This window comes from Mustela nigripes, chromosome X (genome assembly GCF_022355385.1).
Source record: "Mustela nigripes isolate SB6536 chromosome X, MUSNIG.SB6536, whole genome shotgun sequence".
NCBI lineage: Eukaryota > Metazoa > Chordata > Mammalia > Carnivora > Mustelidae > Mustela > Mustela nigripes.
This window is the reverse complement of record NC_081575.1, coordinates 15,239,210-15,262,382: the sequence shown is the minus strand read 5'-3', so window position 1 is coordinate 15,262,382 and position 23,173 is coordinate 15,239,210. Positions and strand designations below refer to the sequence as shown.

Genomic DNA, 23,173 nt, shown 5'->3' with positions numbered 1-23,173 from the left:
GTGTATCATCATCTATTGAATCCTATGAATTCGCTAATCTCACCTGTTAGTTGTAATGTCATCTGGCAATAGAGACAGTTTAATGTCTTTCTTTTTTTTTTTTTTTTAAAGATTTTATTTATTTATTTGACAGAGAGAGAGATCACAAGTAGGCAGTAGGCAGAGAGGCAGGCAGAGAGAGAGAGGAGGAAGCAGGCTTCCCGCTGAGCAGAGAGCCCGATGCGGGGCTCGATCCCAGGACCCTGGGATCATGACCTGAGCCGAAGGCAGAGGCTTAACCCACTGAGCCACCCAGGCGCCCCAGTTTAATGTCTTTCTTATTGATTTTTATTCATTTCTGCTATTAGTGCCTCCAATTAAATGCTGAATTGAAGTAGTTAAATTGACATCTTTGTCTTGTTCTTGATATCAGAAAAAAGTATTCACTATTTTACAATTACTGTGATGTTAGCCATGTTTTTTAATTGTTGTTTTGTTTTTAGATCCCCCTTATTTGATTGAGGATACTACCTTCTCTTTCTAGTTTGCTGAGAGATTTTAGTGTGATTGGTTGCCGAATTTTGTGGGGAAAAAAATTTTTTTCCTGTATCTCTTGAAGCAATCGTTGGGCTTCTCTCTTTTATCCTTCTAATCCAGTGAATTACACTGATTTTAGGATGTTAAACCAATCTTGCAGTTCTGGAGGAAAACTTACTGGTAATGATGTATTATCACGTTTATATACTGCTATTTTCAACTTGCTTGTATTTCAAGTATTTTTACAGTAATACTCATGAAGGATGTTGATCTAGAATTTTTTTCTGATTTTATTTTTAAATCAGGCTTTAGGTTAGGGTCATGCCAATTTCATAAAAGTGAGTTGGGAAATGGTCCCTGTTCTACTTTTGGAAAAAGTTTCTGTAACTTTGGTGTTATTCCTTCATCAAAGGCTTGATAGTTTCACTAGGAAACTCTCTGGGTCTAGAATTTCTCTGTGGAAAGTATTTTGATAGCAAACTCAATTAATTTAATGGATAAAGAGTCATTCAATGTTCTGATTCATCTTGTGTCTGTTTTGATTATTTATATTTTTTTGAGAATTTATTTCATCTAACTTATCAAGCTTGTTGACAACAGCTGTTCATAGTATTTCCTAATGATTTCTTAATGTCTGTATGATTTGTAGGGGTGGTCAGCAAACTTTTTCTGTAAAAGGTAATAAATATTTTAGGCTTTATAAGTCCCAGGTAGTTTCTGTCTGACGAACATTTTTATTGTTTCTCTTTTTCTTCCTTCTTCTCTTTCTCTCTTCCTCCCTCCTTTCCTTCCTTCCATCGTCACATTCTTTTTTTTTTAAGATTTTATTTATTCATTTGACAAACGGAGATCACAAGTAGGCAGAGAGGCAGGCAGAGAGAGAGGAGGAAGCAGGTTCCCTGCTGAGCAGAGAGCCCGATGCAGGACTCGATCCCAGCTCTCCAGGATCATGACCTGAGCTGAAGGCAGGGGCTTAACCCACTGAGCCACCCAGTCGTCCCCCATTGTCACATTCTTCATTTTTCTTAAAGATTTATTTATTTGACAGAGGGAGAGATCACAAGTCGACAGAGAGGCAGGCAGAGAGTAGGGGGAAGCAGGCTCCCTGAGAGCCCAATGCGGGGCTTGATGCTGGGCTCGATCCTGGGACCCTGAGATCATGACCTGAGCCGAAGCTAGAGGCTTAACCCACTGAGCCACCCAGGTGCCCCTGTCACATTTAAAAAAAAAAAAAAAGAAATATTAAAGCTATTCTTAGCTTGAGGCATATGAAAACAAGCCTTGGGTAGGGTTTGTCCTGCTGACTAATTTATCAATCTCTCTTTAATTCTTGATAATTTTTTTTTAGATTTTATTTATTTGTCAGAGAGAGAGAGAGTGAGAGCATGCAAGCAGGGAAAGCGGCAGGCAGAGGGGGAAGCAGGCTCCCCGCTCTGCAGGGAAGCCAATGCGGGACTCAATCCCAGGACCCTGGGATCATGAATTGAGCCAAAGGCTGACGCTTAACCGTCTGAGCCACCCAGGCGTCCAAAATTCTTGATAATGTTAACTTCTTCTTTTCATTCCCTCTCAATCAGTGTAACTAGAGATTTTTCAATTTTGTGGATCCTTTTTAAGAACCAACTTCATTAATGTTCTTTATCACTTGTCTATTTTTGTTACCATCTGCTTTAGCTTTATTATTTCCCTCTGTGTACTTACTTTGTGTTTATTTTGCTCTTCCTTATCTACTTTCTTTTCTTAAGATTTTGTTTATTTATTTGACATAAGGAGGGAAGGAGTGCAAGCAGGGGGAGGAGCAGAGGGAAAGGGAGAAGCAGACTCCCTGCAGAGCAGGGAGCCTGATGTGGGGCTCCATCCTAGGACTCACAGTTTATGACCTGAGCTGAATGAAGGCAGATGCTCAACCATCAGAGCCACCCAGGCACCCCCTTTATCGAGTTTCTTAAGGTGGATCCATAGGCCATTGATTTTAGATGTTTCTTCTTTTCCAATATAATCATAAAAAGCTATAAATATCTTGCAAAGCAATTTCAGCTGTGATCTGCAAATTTTGATGTTGTATTTTCTTTTCACTTTTCTTTCTTTCTTTCTTTCTTTCTTTCTTTCTTTCTTTCTTTCTTTCAGCAAGAGAGAGGGGACATGAGCAAGGGGAGGGGCAGAGAGAAAGGGAGAGAGAGAATCCCTCAAGCAGGCTCTGAGTGGAGCCCAGCTCAGGCTTGATCCCACCACCCAAGATCATGACCTGAGCCAAAACCAAGAATTGGTCCATCAACAGACTGAGCCACCCAGCACTCTGATATGCTGTATTTTCATGAGCAGTCAGTTCAGAATATTTCCTACTTTCTTCTTTGTTCTGTGGATTATTCAGAACTATGTTCTTTCAGTCTCAAACATTTGAGGAACATCCAAGACTTATCGTTGTTGATTTCTTGTTTATTTCACATGGATCACAGAATGCACTCAGAATAATTTCAATCCATTTAAATCTGTTGAGACCTGTTTTATGACCCAGTGTGTGATCTATTTTGATGTTTCATACACTTGAAACACTTGGTATTCTACCGTTATTGGATATGTTGTCCTACAAATATCGATTAGATCTCAAAGGGGTCGATAATGTTACTCAGATCATCTAAGTCTTCGCTGATTTTTTTTCTTAGTTGTTTCCTAGTTTAGAAAGGTGTTAAAATCTCTGACGTTGATTGTGAAATTGTCTATTTCTCCCTTTAGCTGTATCAAATTTTGCTTTATTTGGGGGCTCTGCTATAAGGTTTCTATACATGTATGTTGTTATGTCTTCCTCATAATAACTCTAATACTAACTTATTTATCATTATGAAATAGTTCTCTTTATTTTCGGTAATATGCTTTGTCTTGAAGTCCATTTTATCTGATATATATGTATATATATTTTTTGCACCCACTTACTTTCTATTTCTTTGTATTTAAAGTACACTTCTTGTAGAGAGCATACAGTTTGTGTTTCACTTTTTTATCCATCCTGAAAATATCTGCCTTTGAATTAGAGTTCATAATTCTTTTAACATTTAATGTATTTTTTGATCTGGTTGGATTTAGGAGTAACGTTTTATTTTATTTTCTACCTGTCCCTTCTGGTTTTTGTTCCTCTTTTCCTGATGCGTTTTCATTTATTTTAATATTTATTACAATTGAACTTCAATTTTTTACTAACTCCTTAGCTACACTATTTGCATTGTTTTCTTGATGGTTGCTCTAGAGATTATAATATGCATCCTTTTATTTTTGTAGTCTGCTTCAAGGCAACATTGTACCAATTCATGTAAAACACACAAACTTTGACCATACACATCCATTTACACCCTCTGGATCTTATGTTATAGTTGTCATATATATTACATCTAAAATCAGAACCCCCACAAGACAATGTTATCATCATTATTTTAAGAGTCTTGTGAAATTGAAAGAAAAAATAGTCTCCTATATTTATGTAGATACTTATAATTTTCAATATTCTTCCTTGTTCCCTAAAAGAGTTCCATCTAGTAATATTTCCCTTCAACTTGAAGAAATTTACTAAGAATTTCTCATAGTACAGGTCTGATGGTGAATTTTCTTAATTTTCATTTATCTGAGAATGTCTTTATTTTGCCTTTATTCTCCTTTTTATAATATTTATGTTTATTTTAAAGAACACAAGCAGGGGAAGGGGCAGAGGGGGAGGGAGATACAGATTCCCCTCTGAGTGTGGAGGCCAAGGCGATGTGGGGCTGGATCCCACGACTCTGAGATCATGACCTGTGCTGAAATCAAGAGCTGGATGCTTAAATGACTGAGCCACCCAGGCTCCCCCTCTCTGATTGTTCTTAGTGTTTTCATTGTTTCTTTGCAGTTTAGCATTATGTGTGTAGGTGTATTTTCTCTGCATGTCTCCTGCTTGAGGTTTGCTGAGATTTCTGAACCTGTAAATTGATGTCTTTTATCAAATTGGGGGAATTTTCCATCTTTATTTCTTTTTTTTTTTAAGATTTTTTATTTGTTTATTTGACAGAGATCACAACTAGGCAGAGAGGCAGGCAGAGAGAGAGGGGGAAGCAGGCTCCCTGCTGAGCAGAGAGCCCGATGTGGGGCTCGATTCCAGGACCCCAAGATCATGACCTGAGCCGAAGGTAGAGGCTTTAACCCACTGAGCCACCCAGGAGCCCCTCCCCTCCATCTTTATTTCTTTAAATATTGCTTCTTCACCATTCTTTCTCTCCTCTCCTTTTGGGACCCCAGTTACATGTATATAAAATTTTTGGATGTTGCCCCCACAAGTCCCTGGAGCTGTGTTCATGTTTTTAATCATTTTACAATTTTTTAAAGATTTTATTTATTTATTTGACAGACGGAGATCACAAGTAGGCAGAGAAGCAGGCAGAGAGGGAGGAGGAAGCAGGCTCCCCGCTGAGCAGAGAGCCCGATGCGGGGCTTGATCCCAGGACCCTGGGATCATGACCTGAGCTGAAGGCAGAGGCTTTAACCCACTGAGCCATCCAGGTGCCCTTTACTATTTATTTTTCTGAGACTGTAATTTCTACTGATTTCTCTCCAAGTTCACTGACATCTGTTATCTTCATGTTACTCTTGGACCCATCCAAAGCAATTTAAACATTTTTGATCCTGTATTTTTTGTTCTAGAATTTCCATTTTTGTCCTTTTTCTGCTTGCTTCTCCGCTGGTATTTCTTCTTTTTTGTTTTAACTGCAAGCATATTTTCTTTTAAATACCTGAGCATAATTACACCAGGTGCTTAAAAATCCTTGTTTATTGACTCCAACATTGTGGTCATCTGCAGGTTGATCTCCACTGATTGTCTTTTCACTTCAAAATGAGTCATATTCATGCTTCCTTCACACAGGGGGTGAGTTTGAATTATGTCCTGGATATTGTGAATGTTATGTTGCAGAAATTCCAGATTCCACTATATTCTTTGGAAGACTATTGCCTTTTGTTATACCAGGCAAATGACTCTGTTGGAACTGAACTGCAGATTCCATCTCTTGGATGGCAGCCTAAATCAGTAAAGTTTCTTTATCCTTAGTTGGAGTCTGTGTCTGTCTTGTACATTAATGGTTCGGAGGCCAGGCAGAAACTATACTCATAATTATCTCTCCTCCTGGTAGGGTGCCTGGGTAGCTCAGTAGGTTAAGTGTCTAACTTCAGCTCAGGTCATGATGCCTGGGTCCTGGGATCCAGCCCAGCATGGGCTCCCTGCCAGGTCTGCTTGTCTTCATCTCCCTCTGCCCCTTCACACTGTGCTAGGTGTACCTGGGTACTCTCTCTCTTAAACAAATAAATCTTAAAAAAAAAAAAAAGAGTTTTGGCTCCTCCTGTCTAGCTTCCTCTTTCCCATAATTCCCTGGTCCTCCCCTGACGTGCAGAGTTTCCAGTGACAGGTTGTGGTTACCCTGACCTTTGTTTTATGGTTCTTCATGTCACTAAGACTGCAGGTTTTCTATCAGAATTTTGAGTGTTCTTTACAACATTAGTTTCACCTTGCCATCAGGTTAAAAGCTGTAAAAATAGATAACTCTCCTTGTAATGTTACCTTTTTCCAAATCTCTGCTCTGGTCCGGAATCAGCCTGCTTTTGTTCATTTCCCAGTGCTTTCGAGTTGTGGTTATTTCGTATTGTTGTCGCGCACAGGAGGGTCAAGTCCATTCAGAGCTACTTAGTCTTGCCAGAGGCAGATGTTGACTTCCCATTGTATTTTGGTTACATATGGGGTTTTCTGTTATAGACTTTGGGGGAGAAGCAAGTCAACCATCCCCAATCACATTCTTGGTACCAAACTGCTTTCATATTGAAGCTAAATCAGAACTTCTCCAGGCTGCCTGGGGGGCTCAATGGGTTAAGCGTATGCCTTTGGCTCAGGTCATGATCCCACGGTCCTGGGATTGAGCCCGCATCAGGCTCCCTGCTCGGCCAGAAGCCTGCTTCTCCCTCTCCCACTCCCCCTGCTTGAGTTCCCTCTCGCACTGTGTCTTTCTCTGTTGGATAAATAACTAAAATATTAAAGACAATCAGGACCTCTCCACGGTCCTTCATTGCCTTAGTGGAGTTTATTTGTGCTGGCAGAAGAGTCATATTGCTCTAGGGTTCACAAATAATTTTTTAAAATATTGTAAACTCTTATCTCCCCCACTTCCACAGCTGGCTAGGTAATAGTTCCTTGATAGACCACATGTATAATGGGGGAAATGGAGGTCCAAATTACACATGTCTTTGTTCAACTATATCCCAGCTGTGTGACCCTAGGCAAATCTCTTAACCTCTCTGAGCCACCATTTCCTGATATCATACAACATACAATTCAGAGCTAATACATGAGTGAACACAAGGTGCCCATATACCCTGTCTTCCCTGGTAGAGTCCAGGTTTACAACTGTGGTCCCCAGTTTAGTGGTAAAGCCCCCTTTCACTCTCAAAAATGCTCTAATACTTATAAAATACTATTACTGATCAAATCAGTGAATTTTCCTACTATCGAGTCTCTAGCGGAATTCCTAAGGCCTTACTGCTTTACTTCCTTGTCTTTTCAACAAAAGCATTGCCCAATAAAATACGGGGCAATGCCTAATGTATCAGTAATGTCTATTGTATCGGTTTTTTGTTTCATTTTTTTCCCTCTCAGAACTGTATGGGTGAAGGGGGCCTACTTTCAAAGACTGGCTTTTATTTCTGAGAATTAGGGCAAATCCCCTGATTTGTCATTCCCCTTTCTACCTCTATACATACCCAGGTGCAAGTAGACCAGAGATAAGTTTGGGAAGAAAAATGGGTGTGTGTGTGTGTGTGTGTGTGTGTGTGTTTGTGTGTGTGTGTACATAAAATGTGTTGCATACAGGGTACTTGGGTGGCTCAGTCGTTAAGCATTTGCCTTCAGCTCAGGTCATGATGTCAGAGTCCTGAGATGGAGCCCCGAATCGGGCCCCCTGTTCAGCGGGGAGCCTGCTTCTCCCTCTCCCACTCCCCCTGCTCATGTCTCCTCTCTCTCTGTCTCCCTTTCTGTCAAAAAATAAATAAAATCTTTCAGAAAAAAAGGTGTTGCATAGCTTATGCAACTAGCTCCCACCCTTCAGCCCTACAGCGTGATGCTCTGGAGGTTGGAGCTGGAGTTGGGGTGGGAGGAGGGGGTGGTTCGGGCTCATGGGTGATGATTTCCGCTTCCACTTCCTGCCTTGTTTTGGCAGATTTACCTGGGTGAGATCCCTCTGGGAAGGATTTTGGCTTCCATATATTTGCCTAAATCACTGAGGGAGAGAATTCCTGTTAGCAACTTACAGACCATCCTGTTTAATTTTTTTGGCCAAACTTCACTCTTTAAGGTAAGTTCTTGCCTCTGGAAACTGTCATGAGCTGACGTATGGTGACTCATTGTAATTATGAGCTCTTGCTATTTTCATGATGTTCTGTTTATTTTAGAATATGCTCTCTGATTTATTCTGCAAGTCTCCTGGCACAACCCCGGCCCTCAACATGAATCAATGACTTCTTTAATGATGTTCCCAGTTTTTTAAAATTTCACAGCTTCTCGGCTCTGCAAGGGACCTTACAGATCCTGTGGTGACCAGACAGAGACCTCAGGATGGTTTTAAAACCAGAAAAGAACAGCAAGTCCTCCTGATGAGTGTTGTTCCAACTTGTTCATGCTTTCTTCCCAAATCTCCCTTGTTTCCTCTGAGCCTCCACACCCCTTGTTTTGGGCCAACTCATTTGAAGCTGAGCAGTGGCCAGTAGGACACTTGCCCTAGAGCATGTGTCACTCCTTACCACCGCTTTCACAGAATCATCTCTGAGGGCTCCAGTCCTTACCCATTTAAAACCAAGAGAGAGTATGATGTGGTGGTTATGGGCATGGATCTGGGACCGGCTGAATTTAAAGCCGGCTGTGCCATCATCTAGCTGTGGGGCCTTGGGTGGGTTACCCAACCTCCATGGGCCTTGCGTAGAATAGGATAATAACAGTGCCTCACTGGGCTATTAAGAATTAAAGGAGTTAATACACAGAAAGTGCTTAGAACATTGCCTAGCCTGTCATTATCAACAAGTAACTGCGTCACTATTATTATTTGCCTCTTTGGGGGCTGTGCCTAATAAAAGGTTCCTTCATTCGGCCCACTCTATCCCATGTAGCTGTTGGGAAGACAGCAGCCAGAGACAGCATGAAATGGTTGATGATCACTATTAATTGTTAATGTTCACACTTTATTATCTCATTTACTTATGAGGAACCTTGATTCAAAGAGTGCTGTGGTCTGAATGTTTGTGTCCCCCCGGAATTCATGCATTGACATCCTAACCCCCGAGATGATGGTATTAGGAGATGGAGCCTTTGGGAGGGGATGAGTTCATAAGGGCGGAGCCATCATAATGGGGTGAGGCCCCAGAGAGCTTGCTTGATCCTTCCTCCATGTGAAGATGGAGCAGGAAGCTGCCTTCTCTGAACTGGAAAGCAAGCCTTCACCAGAACCTGACCATGTAGGCACCCTGATCTTGGACTTCCAACTTCCAGAGCTGGGACAAAGATGTTTCTGTTATTTAGAAGCCGCTCAATCTGATATTTTGTTCTAACAGCTTGAACAGACCTAGACGAAGAGGCTAAGTTATTTTGCTCAAGGCCACACAGCTAGGAAGTGGCATAACTGGTAATCAAATCCGGGCTGTCTGACTCCAAAGTTCAAGTTTTTAAGAGATCCATACATTAACACCCATGTGTATTTGCATTTTTTAGAGAGGCTATCCAAAGGAATGAATTCATAATGGTCAGATATACAGAGAGTTATTGCAGGGAGATTGCACCAGGCCAACTTAAATATACCACATACCAACTCAAATATAACACATTGTCTCCAGTTATATCTGTAGGATGTCCTGTTCTCCTGGAATTCTCTAGTGGCTCCCCTTTCTATGTATATTCTATTTATTCCTGTGGGTTCAGCTCAAATCCCACCCAGAAAGTCATGAGCCCCTGCTTTCCTCCACACCCACCGCTTGCTTTCTTGTCTTCTGTATCCACCTAGTCTCTAGTCTGGTTTCCCTAAGTCGACTGGCAGATGTCGTAGGTCAGACATATTTTATTTTCATGGCCCTGGCACAGGGCTAGGTATCCAACAAATTTTCAGTAGATACATATTTATTGAGCCTTTTTTTTAATTGGGAAAAAATTGGTTAGACTGGGGACAAGACAGTGAACAAAAACTTTAATAAAAAGGATGAATGTGGTTCATAGCACTCTGATCCTTTTGGTAAACTTGAAATTTCTCTGCCTCATTTGATATACCATTATTTTTGTCTTAATTTCTCTCCTTGAGAGAGTTGTGCTTGTCGCATAGAAGAGAAGATAAACTTATTTTGCATAGATTTAACACCTAATAAGTAATTTTTATTCACTAACATCTTCCACGGAAGGGGATTAAAGATCTTTGACAAAATTAGCCTACAGACGTCATAGTGCCAGATAATGGATTAGAAGTAGCCTGCCGTCACATTCAGAACCGGAAGGGCCCTTGTAACTCTTAGTGGCCCGTCTCTTTTTACCAATGACCATGTTGAGACTCAGAGAGGGGAAGGCACCTGCTAGAAGTGACACAACGTATTCAGTTGGTCACACAGTTATTACTCAACCAGCAAACAGTGATCGAGATCTTGCGAGGGGTCTTGTCTCATGCTGGGTGCTGGAGATACAACAGCGAGTGACAGAGACATGGTGTGGGTCCTCATGGAACTCGGAGTGAGGGGGGAGAACAGATACCGACAGATTCTAACCTTGAAGGGGGTGACCTTGAGCCTGGGTCTGATGCCACTGATCACTAGGGAGGGAGTGCTTATAAGACATGCCTCTCTTTAACTACCTTTTCCCCTAAGTCCCAAGTTAGCCCTGCTTTCACGTTGCTTCCTCCGATCTTTTTATCAAAATCTTAACAGCCACTGTAACATTTTACTTTAATGCTTGATAAGGGGAGGCCGGCTGGTTCCGTCAGTGGAGCGGACGACCCTGGATCTTGGGGTTGTGAGTTCCAGCCCCACGTTGGGTGTAGAGATGGTGTAAAAACAAAATATTGGAAAAAAATTGTTGAGAAGACACTACTCTTGGAAAACACATACCTCCTCTACCACGAGAGGAGGGTCTCTGGAAGGACAAAATGTTAGGCAAGTACAATATGGCACAGGGGCTCTGGGAGCATAGTGGAAAGATTGAGGAGATCAGGAAAAACCTAGAATGGTGTGGGCTGGAACCCAAGGTTGAGTAGAAGGTAGGAGATAAAAGGGGCAGGGAAAGTGTGGAGGAGGGCTTCCGGTAGAGGGAACAACTTCTCTAAAAGGTTCAGAAGTGAAACAGGTAAAACTTGAGCCTTGAGCCAACGTGTGGAAGAGGGAGAAATGATGTAGCACCTTTTCTTGCGTGGCTGCCATTTTGTAGGGAAGAGAAGTAAAACCAGAGGACAGGTTAATTAAGTCCTGAGTTGTGGTGTGTTTCCCCTCTTTTGGCATTTCCACTGCAGGAAACTGTATCTCTTCCTAAGTTGAGAAGATTGTTTGATGTCCACTGGTCCACTTTTCTTCCTGTTATCAGTGTACCAGAGGGGAAGAGATTTTAAGGAACAAGAGGGCTTGGGCTAGCGCTTGGTCTTTGGATGGTCATCCGGGGCCCTGGGCACCATATTGTGCTGTAGATCCACCTCAGCCTCAGGCCACCGCACCGGAATTTCTCTGGGAAAAGAGCATGGGACCACCCGGCTGGCTTTAGAGGAACAGAGCTGATCAGGAACGGGAAGGGAGTAGCTTCCTAGCGGAACCCCAGGCTGTGTTCACAGTTACCCAGTTCTCAGGGGCTTCAGGGCTCAGAAATAGGAGCGCCGGGCATCTTCTGAAAATGGCCCAGCAGGCTCTGCAAGGAACATCGTCTGGGCTCACCTCATCTAGGCTTTCTTGGCAAGTCCTCAGAGGACTTTCTCCCCAGCCCTCCTGTCCTGTGCCTGCCTTACCTCTTGTCTCTTCACTTGTGCCCCAGAAGAGGCAATCTCCCAGCTGCCTTGCCCCATGGGGCCTTGGCCTGTGGCCCTTTGGCCCTGAGAATTAGCAAGTTGCCACATCCTGAATTAGCTACATTCTATGGGATCTCCTTTGAACCAATATTTATGAAACATCCTTGCGCCATCGTGCCCTAGCTGTGGGATCTTTGCCCAAGCCTTTGAGCCTCCCCAACCTTCTGTTTATCCAGAAAACATGTATATTGTTTCAGTGAGGACGGAAGAGAGTGTATGTGGAAAGCACCTAACAATGTAACCGGCTCGCTCTGGGCACAAGACGAAATGCTTGCTCTATGTCCGGCCATGAGGGGGGACACGAGGTGACGCGACATCTCTGCTCTGACCTCAGATCTCACAGTCCCCTAGGGAGGAGATGATGGCCCTCAGAAACTTATTTCAACCTGGATATTTATCCTCCTGCTTCCAACTTCAAGGGGGAGGAACAAAAGGGTGGCTTATAACTAACCCATGACGAATTTGTGTTCCTTAGGGGGAGCGGCCCCTCTAAAAATAAGTACAGGTGGTTAAGAGTTAGAGCTAAGATATGCTGTGAAATGTCAGTGTTGGGAGTTATGGAAGTAGGGAATGGTTTCACCTCGCGGCTAGTGAGGTACTGAGTAGCAACTATCAACAAAGTAGCAGCAAAGCCGATGCTTGCTGGGTATATATTTGGATGTAGGGCTCGGGTTAGTGAACGGTTTCAGCTTGGTCGACTTGAGACCTTATGCGAAGACAGGAGATGAGCTAAATCATATCTAAAACGTTTTCTCACAGGCCGCCTAGCCGGCTCTGTCAGTAAAGCATGCAATTCTTGATATTGGGGTCATGAGTTCGAGCCTCAAGTGGAGTGTAGAGTTTTTACTTAAAAAAGAAGCAAACTAATAAAAATAAATGAATAAATACAAATAAAAATTTTTCTTCAGCTTGTGATTTTATTTTCTGTATTTCTGTACCTCCTGCCATGCATTAGTAACTCTGAACTAATTGTTGACGTGCCAGAAATTGGGGATTTATAAGCTGAACTCTTCGTTATGTCTCACCCACAGACCGGAAGTGTCACTAAAGCACTAAGCACCTTTGTGGTGAGTGCCAGCGTTTCAGACACATCCCTTGAAAACTTGGCTGAGCCGGTGGTTATCACTCTGCAGCATGTTGAAGGAAACCAGGTAGTGTACCCTTTTTCATCTCAGGATAGGAAGGACTCCGAAACCCTCCTTGGGCTTTCTGTTAAAAATAATGGAGTAGTGGGGCACTTGGTGGCTCAGTGGGTTAAGTCTCTGCCTTCAGCTCAGGTCATGATCCCAGGGTCCTGGGATCGAGTCCCACATCTGGCTCCTGGCTCAACGGGGAGCCTGCTTCTCCCTCTTTCTCTGCCTGCTGCTCCCCTTGCTTGTGTGTGCTCTCACTCTGTGTGTGTCCAGTAAATAAAATCTTTAAAAACTGGACTATTTAACTGATGTGGTTCTAAGACTTAAAGAAGATCATCCCATTTTAGGCAGTAGAGGTGTGTTGTAGTTGAGACCTTCTAGACATAATGCCTTGGCTTAAAGGGATAAGTAATGGTGGGCTTCTAGCACAGTGACAGATCGGCAGAGGACTGACTAGGGCAGGTGGATGTTTTGCTGGTCCCATTACACTAAATTATATTGAATTCCATTTGTTTTTGAGTGAGGCGAACAATTTAAAATAATTGAACATTTTGATCCTTTTGAATTGCCACTAAGAGCATTAAAATATGTATTAATTATCACCAACGAATTAAAACCGTAGTCATATGGCATAACATACGGAATATATTACTAAATGATCAAATTTAGCTGTAGTATAAGAATGAACTACTATTCCATTCTTTGATGTTAATGTATGTCCAGTGTGAAGTCTTAATAGCTTCCTTCATTCCCAATCGAAACGACCATATGGTACAGCATATTTTTCACAGGTCTTAATTCTAGGAGGGAAGGAGGAAGGGTGGGAAAGGATGTAAGAAACACCAGATACCAAAGAAACATGTTAGATGGATAAGATCTTTCAATTCCAACACAGGCCGCAACTCTCCAAGCATCCTCCAGCAACCAAATTCCAAAGTTCTGCAAGGAACACCTACCCCACATTGGACCTCCCCTGACCTTTCATAGAACTCCTCCTGGCTCTTCCACCAGGAGGGTGCGGCAAATTCCTCTGTTACCAGATATTTGTGTGTATGTGTGTACACACTGAGTTTTATTGTAACAAAGCAACTTGTACACTTTTAATATTTAAAACCAAGCATCATCTTGGGGCCCCTGGGTGTCTCAGTCTGTTAAGCATCTGACTTTAAGCACAGGTCATGATCCTGGAATCCTGGGACTGAGTCCCATGTTGGGCTCAGTAGGGAGTCATCTGGGCCCTCTCCCTATGCCCCTCCCCCTGTCCATGCTCTCTCTCAAATAAATAAATAAAATATTTAAAAAAAAAACCCAAACCCTGAGCATCATTTTTCCTTTGCAGTGAAACAAGCAAACAGATGAAAGAATAAACAGGAACAAAGATATAATAGAGAATGTCAATTCCAAGTAATATCCTACAGGTACCGCTAATTCTCCCATTCAGTGGCAGGGCTCAAGTCACCATTAGGAGAGAATTTTATTTTAAAATTGCCATCTTGGGGGCACCTGGGTGGCTCAGTACGTTACGCCTCTGCCTTTGGCTCAGGTCATGATCTCAGGGTCGTGGGATCGAGCCCCGCATCAGGCTCTCTGCTCAGCAGGGAGGCTGTTTCCCTTCCTCTCTCTCTGCCTGCCTCTCTGCCTACTTGTGATCTGTCTGTCAAATAAATAAATAAAATCTTTAAAGAAAAAATTTGACATCTTGGGGAGCCTGGGTGGCTCAGTGGGTTAAAGCCTCTGCCTTCGGCTCAGGTCATGATCCCAGGGTCCTGGAATCGAGCCCCGCATCGGGCTCTCTGTGCAGCAGGGAGCCTGCTTCCCTCCCACTCTCTGCCTACCTCTCTGCCTACTTGTGATCTCTGTCTGTCAAATAAACAAAATCTTTAAAAAAATAAAATTGCCATCTTAAACTGCAAGGATGTGCATTAAACATCACAACCGAAGATATCGGAGGAAAAGCCATGTGGTCAGAATGCCCACTTAACTCACCCAAACATCTCAAACCCAACCTTTGGTGACTTTCTATAACCCCATTTTAAAATTTTATTTTATTTTTTTAAGGTTTTAATTATTTTAGAGAGAGAGTGTTGCAGAGGGAGAGAGTATGAGCATAGCAGGGTCGCGGGCAGAGGGAGAAGCAGAGTCCCCGCTGAGCAGGGAGCTTGATGCGGAACTCGATCCCAGGATCCTGGGAGCAAGACCTGAGCCTAAGGCAGATGCTCAACCAACTGAGCTACCCAGGTGCCCTTGTACTTCATTTTTAAATTTTCTTTCTTTCTTTTTTTTTTTTTAACCAAGAGAAAGTAGACAGATGCATGTTGCTCAATACTGTCCATACTCCATACTCAAGTAGAAACGCTGTAATCTCTAAGCCCAATATCCAGAGAAAGGAGGAAAACTGGAACTCGAGGCACTCCCACACGTGGGTCCCACACCTTTCAGTTTCCTGCAGAGCTAGGGGAGCTGAAAGGTTTCCTTTTTTTCCCACAGAACATGGTGGTATTCATTCCAGAATGTTTGTGTTGAGACAGGAAGGGCTAAAAATGAATTTGGAACAGAAAGGGTAGAGATTCTTTCCCCCACTGTATTCCTCTTGAGGCATTTCCCCCCAAAACAAGTTGAGAACCATGGTATAGATGGAGAGAAGAGATACTTGAAAAAACAGGGCACAAGATTGGGGCATGTGGGCTGCAACTTGCTGCCAAGGACTGGAGAAATTTTTAAAAAGAAGGTTGGGATCCATGACTGTTCCATGACTCAGTTTCTCCTTCCTCCTCCCCTTCATCAATATCTTCCAATCCTCCTTCTTCATCACCATCTACTTGTTCTTCCCCTCCTTCATCATCCATATCGAGAACAAAGTAGTGCAGTCATGGATTTGGCCAAGTGTTATCTTCAATGACCTCTGCTGGTTCATCTGCAACGGCATCGGAATCATCAGGAAACCAGGGGAAGAAGCTCTCGGGCTCGTCATGCAGTCTCTTCCTGCTGACTCCATTCTGTTTTGGACCTGTATGTTTCATCAAATCCTTTCTGGATTTCCATTTGATTTCAGTGGACTTGGAAGAGGAAATCACCACTCTCGGTCAGATGAAATTCTTTGGAGAGAACTTTATTTTTGAAGGAAGAGATTTCATCAAAGTAAAAATCTGTTCTGAAACCTACCTGATTTCATATCTTCGAGTTCTGTCACCTCGGCTCAGCATCTCTTCATCCCCCTCCCCGAGCAGTGCAGACACCTGTGGATGGTTGACTCTTGGCCATCAGTTCTGATCTTTTCTGAAAAACGTGGTTGGTGGAGTTTGTTTTATTTCTGTTCTAGTTTCAAGATCTCCATGCTGGGTTTTTCATAAGTCTGTCTATGTCATTTTGTACTTCATCAGTATGTGCAGTTGCTTCCTGCTGCTCTTTTTTTCCCTTTAGCAAGTGCTTAGAGGTCAACAGCTCCTCTGGCCTAGGGGCAGGAGGTGGACTCTCTGTCTTCATCTGAGGCAGGAGCGAAGACTGCCATTTTGGGGCCATGCTATGAGGAAGGTCCATGGAACAAAGCAAGACGCACATCTGGAAGATGTTCTGATTACTCTTACATTATGACATATTGTATTTGCTTATTTGTTTATGTATTAATTTATTTTAAAGATTTTATGTATTTATTTGAGGGAGAGAGAGAGCACACATAAGCACGGGGAAGGGCAGAGGAAGAGGGAGAGAAGTAGACTCTCAGCTGAGCACACAACCTGACGTGGGGCTCGATCCCAATACCCTGAGATCATGACTTCTGCCGAAACCAAGAATCAGATGCTTGACCAACGGAGCCACCCAGAAGCCCGTACCAAACATTTTAAAGGACACATACTAGACCACCATGCAGTAGCATGCTGTTTTCTCACTTATAAACCCCAAGTCACTTGGGGTTAGTCTTAACGCCAACTAGCAAATGGTCCGAGTGTGTGTGTGTGTGTGTGTGTGTGTGTGTGTGTGTGTGTGTATCTGTCTGTCTGTCTACTGTTTGTAAAAACATTGAGAAGAAAATGCTTCTGTGTACACATCATTGTGTGGTAACTATCACAAGAAAAGTTGTTTACCCCTGATTTTTCTTTTTTCTAGAATTATGATCGAGTTCACTGTGCCTTTTGGGACTTTGGGAGTAACAGTAAGTATTTTTCTGAGCAAGCTTTGTCTTCAGCCCTCAATGAGACTTTTCTCCTGACCATTTTCCTAGTTGGCAGTTGGATGACAGGAAGCCGTACTGTCTTACCAGACCCTACAGAGAACTCTGACTGACCAAGATTATGAATATGAGTTTTATATCTAGTTAGGGCATGGAGGGTTAAAAAAAGCCTTTCTTTTTGATAAGAGACTTATTTGGGGGATCAGAAAAGTCATACAACTTGAGAATAAGGGAATTTGGAAGACCCGGTGCAGGGTAGCCTTGAGTTGTTTAAAGCAAGTTGAGAAATAAACACCTGGCTCCCCATCTATGTTTTCCTGTGGAGATTTGCAACATCTACTCTCTTCTTCCCTTTTTCCCTCATCTCCTCTAGACTGACTGTGTGACCTTGAGGAGTCCATTTACTCTCTAGGGGCCCCAATCTTTTTATCTTTTCACCAAGGGGGTAAGACTTGCTGGGTGGGTTTGAAGGGCTCTTCCTGTTTGGCTAGGTATGAATCTTTGGGGACAATAAGAGAAGGGGTTGGGAACGGGAATCATAGAATGGGTTCCTCTTCGGTCTGACTGCTCCATTGGAATCTCCAGAGATATGGTCAAATGTCAAAGTGCTCCCATCCAGAACCCATTTTCCCTGGAATGCCAGGGGCTATGTGCCCCTCAGCCTGGGAACTTTTTCCTTTTCAGTATCCTTGAAATTCTGGGAGAAAAAGGAAATTCTCCTCCTGTTGGACTCCCTAGGATGTGGGACTACTATTCCTTCCCTACAACAGAGATGGCACATCCTTTCCTGGTCCTCTTCAAGTCTCCCAGGATAAGATTCCTCTTAAATGGTAAACCTTGTCACTGACAGCCTCAATAAATTGAGCCAGTGGCCAGATTCCTCCCAGGTCACCCGTTGTCCCCACCCTCTGTCCATGGATCCAGAACCTCTGGAATCTATGGGGTTATCTTGGATGGACAAATTTTGATTGCATTTAGCTCCCCGCTTTACAATAACCTCTCTGGTCTAGTGCCGCCCTGGAGGTTCTACTCCAGATCTGGTCTAGTATCTGAGGTCTACAGGTTACGTGGAATTGTGGAGGTTGGTTTTAGAACCCTGAATAAACTCAGGAGTGAGAAACGAGGCAAGTGTCAAGTAAAGCAGAGGCTTTAGTTGACCCTAAGGAGTGACAGACAGCCCATGATCCGGCTGGAACTGGTGGTTTCAGATGTTTCTTCCAACACCACCAAGCAGGCCCAGATGTCAGCCTAGATTCTGTAGCTCATGTCCTTCAGAAAGTTCTAGATCTACCTGCTCCCTATTTGTGCTACTTAAGAAAACAGTCCTAACTCTGTCACTCCAGCATGGTGGCAGGACTGTGGTTTATGATTAAAGTCTGTCCTGATCTGTAGAAGGAATCTGTAGGAGTTCTTGTTTTGGGACAGGAAGTGAGAGCCCAAGATGGAATGCCATGCATGAAGTCCCCCCAAAGTCTATTTTGCCTATTAGAATTTATTTGATTGCAATGTTCAACTATACCTCTATCTTGCTCTCTTAACAAAAAATACTAATTAGAACACATGCTCCGAAGGTGCATATAATGAAAAGTTAAACATATCTGAGAAAAACAAAATTGCTTTGAAATTCCCTTCTGTCTCCTGCAGATGGGCAAGGTGGATGGAATTCGTCAGGCTGTAAAGTAAAAGAAACGAACGTAAATCACACAATCTGTCAGTGTGACCACCTCACCCATTTTGGAGTCTTAATGGTGAGTTGTCTGCTAATCACTCCTTGATAGAGTTTGGACAACTTTTATTAGATTGAAGACTAGAAATAACATGTGTGAACTGTGATGGAAAAGGGGTGTATGAGTTGGAAAAAAAGCCACCTCTTTTTTCACACAAAGTAGAGCAGATTGAAATAAATATTTCTCTCCTTATCAAAGTAATGCCTGCTCTTCAAAATTCAAACATTACAGAAAAGGTCCTTATAATCCCCTCCCAAGAAATCACTGCCTTTAACACCTTTATGTAAATTCTTTCACATTCTTTCCCTACGTGTATATTAGTATATGTTTTTGTTTTATAGAAACAGGATCAAATTATTCACGCTGTTTACCACTTTCTTTGTATTAACAATGCAGTGGGGCATCTTTCTGGCAAAGATCTATCCATCTACTTCAATTTTCAAAATGCCTTTATAGAATTCTCTATATTGTGGATTTAACATGATGAATGTAGCCAATCCCCTACATGTAGGCATTTTAGTTGTTACTGTTTTTTTCCATTATGAACAATGCTGTAATACACATTTTTATTCATTTCTCTTCTGACCTTGGTGTAACTACTTCTGTGGGATAAATTGATGGAAGCAGAAATGCTGGGTCAAAGGGTATGGTCATTAAATTTTTTAATTGTCAGATTGCAGTGTAGGAAAGATATAATTTGTTTTAAATTCTTGCAGTACTTACCAAAAAAGACTCATCTCATCAGTTCTCTTATTCAGGCTTAGAGCTTCAGAGTCATCAGTAATTAACTCTTCCATCTCTTTAGTTCCCCATGGCGCTCCCCAACATGGGGACTTGATGAGTTTTCCTTCAAAATAGTGCCTGGCTGGCTCAGACAGAAGAACGCCTGACTCTTGATCTTGGGGTCAGGAGTTCGAGCCCCACGTTGGGCAGAGTTTACTGATAAAAGAAAAGAAAGAAAATGACTCTTAAATGTGTTCCTTCTTCTCTACCCCTCTCTGAGTATTTTCTTAGCTCTCCTGAGTTACTTTATTATATATACTGTATACTGTCATCGGAATGCATTGTGCTTGAGTTGTTTCTTGTGCACACTGTTGATATTCTGAGCCAAATATTTTTCCTTGTGGGGGACTGTTCTGTGCATGGTCAGATGTTTAGCAACATCTCTGGCCTCTCTACCCACTAGATGCCCATATTCCCTTTCCCAGCTGAGACAACCAAAAATGTCTAGACATTGCCGATATCCGGGGTGGAGGAGAGGGGCGATATCGCTTCAGTTAAGAACAACCAGGGTAGACCAGTGCTTCTTAGCCTTTTATGATTCGTGAATCTCTATTACTATCCGAGGAAAGCTCTGGACCTTCTCCCCAGAACAATGCACACATACAGTCAAATGATTTTGCCTGCCATTTCAAGTCTTTTATGATCCCCGGGTTAGGAAATTTTGGGATTATGTGATCTCTAAGATCCACTTTGTCTCTTAATTTTATGAAAGTTATTTAAGGTCTAAGGGAAAGGAACTTTTTTTTTTTAAATATTCTGTGTAGTGTTTCGGGATGCTTAGTTCAAATACTGATTCACCTTGCATCCCAAATTCACATCTGTTAGTTTGGGTATATTTTAAGTGTGGAACATGTTAATTACAATAAAGCCAAGACTAAATGTTCTTCCAGGGCTGTTGATGGCTCTCCATTACCTGTACACAGTAAGTTGCACCAGGCATAGCCAACAAACAGTATACAGTCTTATTGTATATTCATCCACATATTCTGGTTTTATAAGAGCTGTAGCAGAGAGGCTGTATATCCTGAGAACCTCCTCTTGGTGAACCCAGGAAACGTTTTACCATAAACTTGCTCTGGCAAACGTGTAAAATACAACATATTGCATTTCCTAGGATTTATCCAGGTCTGCAATGGATACAGTGAATGAACGGATATTAGTGCTGATAACGTACATTGGATGTGGAATCTCCTCCATTTTCCTGGGAGTTGCAATAGTGACATACATAGCTTTTCAGTAAGTTGATACAGTCTTTCTCCGAGTAGGTTTAATTTGATTTGATGGATGCTATTGTCATTGTAACCACGTTAATTTCATAAAATGTTCCTACTCATCACAATAGGAAGAGGTCAAATCCATTAGATTATGAAGTGGACAGATTTTTTTTTTTTAAATGACCAAGGCTCTTTCAAAAAAAGAGAGGGAGAGAGCAAGAGAGTGATTGTAATTGGATTTTTAAAAAGAAAGAGGTTTGGGGTAGGGTAAGATTTCTCTAATGGGGTACAAAATGCTAACCATGAAAGGAAAAGTTGATAAATTGAACTTCATTGAACTTATGAACTTCTTTCACCAAAAGACACAATCAAGGTAGTGAAAAGGCAAACCATAAACTGGGAGAAGATAATTGCAATGATGATATCTGACAAAGGACTTTTATGCAGAGTATCTATCTATCTGTATTATATATATACTATATATTGTATATAATTGTGTAATTAATACTTATACAGTTATATAATATATAATAAATGTAATAAATTAATAATTATAATAATTTTATATAATAATATATATACTCTTACAAATGAAAAAGATAGACAATACAATTAAAAGTAGGCAAAGAATTTGAAAGAGACCTCACAAAAGAGGATATCCATGCTTAACCTTAATCCTTACCCAAATGGCTAATATCCATACGACAACGTTCTCAACATCATTACTCATCAGAGAAGTGTTAATGAAAAGCACAGTTATACTTCTATACACCTACCAGAATGGCTAAAATTAATAGTACTAACAAGAGCAAGTGCCAACAAGGGTGTGTAAAATGGCACAGATACTTCCAAAAGTTCTTTGGCAATACCTGCTGAAGATAAATACCTATCTATCTGTTGACCAGAAACTTCACTATTAGAGAGAAATAAGTGCATATATCCACCGGAAGATCTATACAAGAATATGCACAGCAGGGGCACCTGGGTCGCTCAGTCAGTTAAACATCTGCCTTCAGCTCAGATCATGATCCCAGGGTCCTGGGATCCAGGCCCGTGTCAGACTCCCTGTTCAGTGGAGAGAGTCTGCTTCTCCCTCTCCCTCTGCCCCTCACCCCTACTCATGCTCTCTCTCTCGCTCTCACTCTACTCTCTCTTTCAAATTAAATAAGTAAAAATCTTAAAAAAAAAAAGAATATTCACATTAGCTTCATTTGTAGTGGCTACAAATTGAAAACAACCCCAATGCACATTAGCAGTTGACTAGATGAATAAATTGTGGTATACTCATAAAATGGAATACTTCACAGCAATAAAAAAGAATGGACTTCTGTACAACACGGAACGTAATATCCAAACTCTGAGGTGTATTGTTGAACAAAAGGAAGCAGAATCCAGAAAAAGCCGAGAGCATACTGCATGGTTCCATTTATATGAAGTTCTAAGTACAGGCCAAGCTAAGTCTAACAAAAGTTAGAATATTGATTACTTCTACCATGTATGTTGAGTGCGGGGGGTGAGGGGAGGTTATCGAATGGGAGAAAGAATAAAGGAGCCTTCTGAAATTTGAAAATATTCCCTCTAGAGAAGATATTTGCAAATGACGTATCTGATAAAAGGTTGGTATTCAAAATATATATTTAAAAAATGGGGTGGGGTGCCTGGGTGGCTCAGTGGGTTAAGTCTCTGCCTTCTGCTCAGGTCATGATCTCAGGGTCCTGGGATCGAGCCCCACATCGGGCTCTCTGCTCTGCTCAACTTGCTTCCCCCTCTCTCTCTCTGCCTGCCTCTTTGTCTACTTGTGATCTCTTTCTTTTAAATAAATAAATGAAATCTTAAAAAAAAATGGGGCATCTGGCTGGTTCAGTCAGTGGAGCACGCAGCTCTTGATCTCAGGGTCGTGAGTTTAAGCTCCACGTTGGGAATAGAGATTACTTTAAAAAAAAGAAATAAACTTTTAAAACAATTCAACAGTTTAAAAATATATACAAAAAGTGATAAAACTCAACACCCCCCAAAAAACAGTAATCCAGTTAAAAATGGGCAGAAGAGGGGCACCTGGGTGGTTCAGTGGGTTGAAGCCTCTGCCTTCGGCTTGGGTTATGGTCTCAGGGTCCTGGGATCGATCCCCACATTTGGCTCTCTGCTCAGCAGGGAGCCTTCTTCCCCCTCTCCTTCTGCCTGCCTCTCTGCCTGCTTGTGATCTCTCTCTTTCTCTGTCAAATAAATAAATAAAATATTTTTTAAAAAATGGGCAGAAGACATGAACAGACATTTCTCCGAAGAAGACATCCAGGGAACCAACAGACATCTGAAAAGATGCTCGACATCCCTCAGCATCAGGGAACTGCTAATCAAAACTACAGTGAGATTATTACCTCACACCTGTCAGAAGGACTAAAATCAACAACAGAAGAAACAACAAGTGGATCCAGCCCCAAGTCTGCTGAAGGCATAATAACACAATGGTGGTATCCAGGAAACTCCTTCCTTCCTTCTCCCCAAAAGACAAAAAGAAAAGGAAAAAGAAAAGGGTGCTGCTTAGCTCAGAGAGGCTACTATT

At 42.0% G+C, this 23,173-nt stretch overlaps 1 protein-coding gene and 1 pseudogene across 1 annotated transcript in view; one reads left to right on the top strand and one right to left on the bottom strand.

Annotated features, from left to right (window-relative positions):
• Nucleotides 1-23,173, top strand: part of ADGRG4 (adhesion G protein-coupled receptor G4) — a 135,406-nt gene that overhangs the window by 96,770 nt on the left and 15,463 nt on the right. Inside the window, 5 exon segments of the mRNA XM_059385975.1 lie at nucleotides 7,734-7,868; nucleotides 12,620-12,739; nucleotides 16,826-16,871; nucleotides 18,534-18,637; nucleotides 20,514-20,635. Coding sequence (XP_059241958.1) covers nucleotides 7,734-7,868; nucleotides 12,620-12,739; nucleotides 16,826-16,871; nucleotides 18,534-18,637; nucleotides 20,514-20,635 — 527 coding nt within the window.
• On the bottom strand, nucleotides 15,439-16,240 carry LOC132007623 (protein SET-like; annotated as a pseudogene).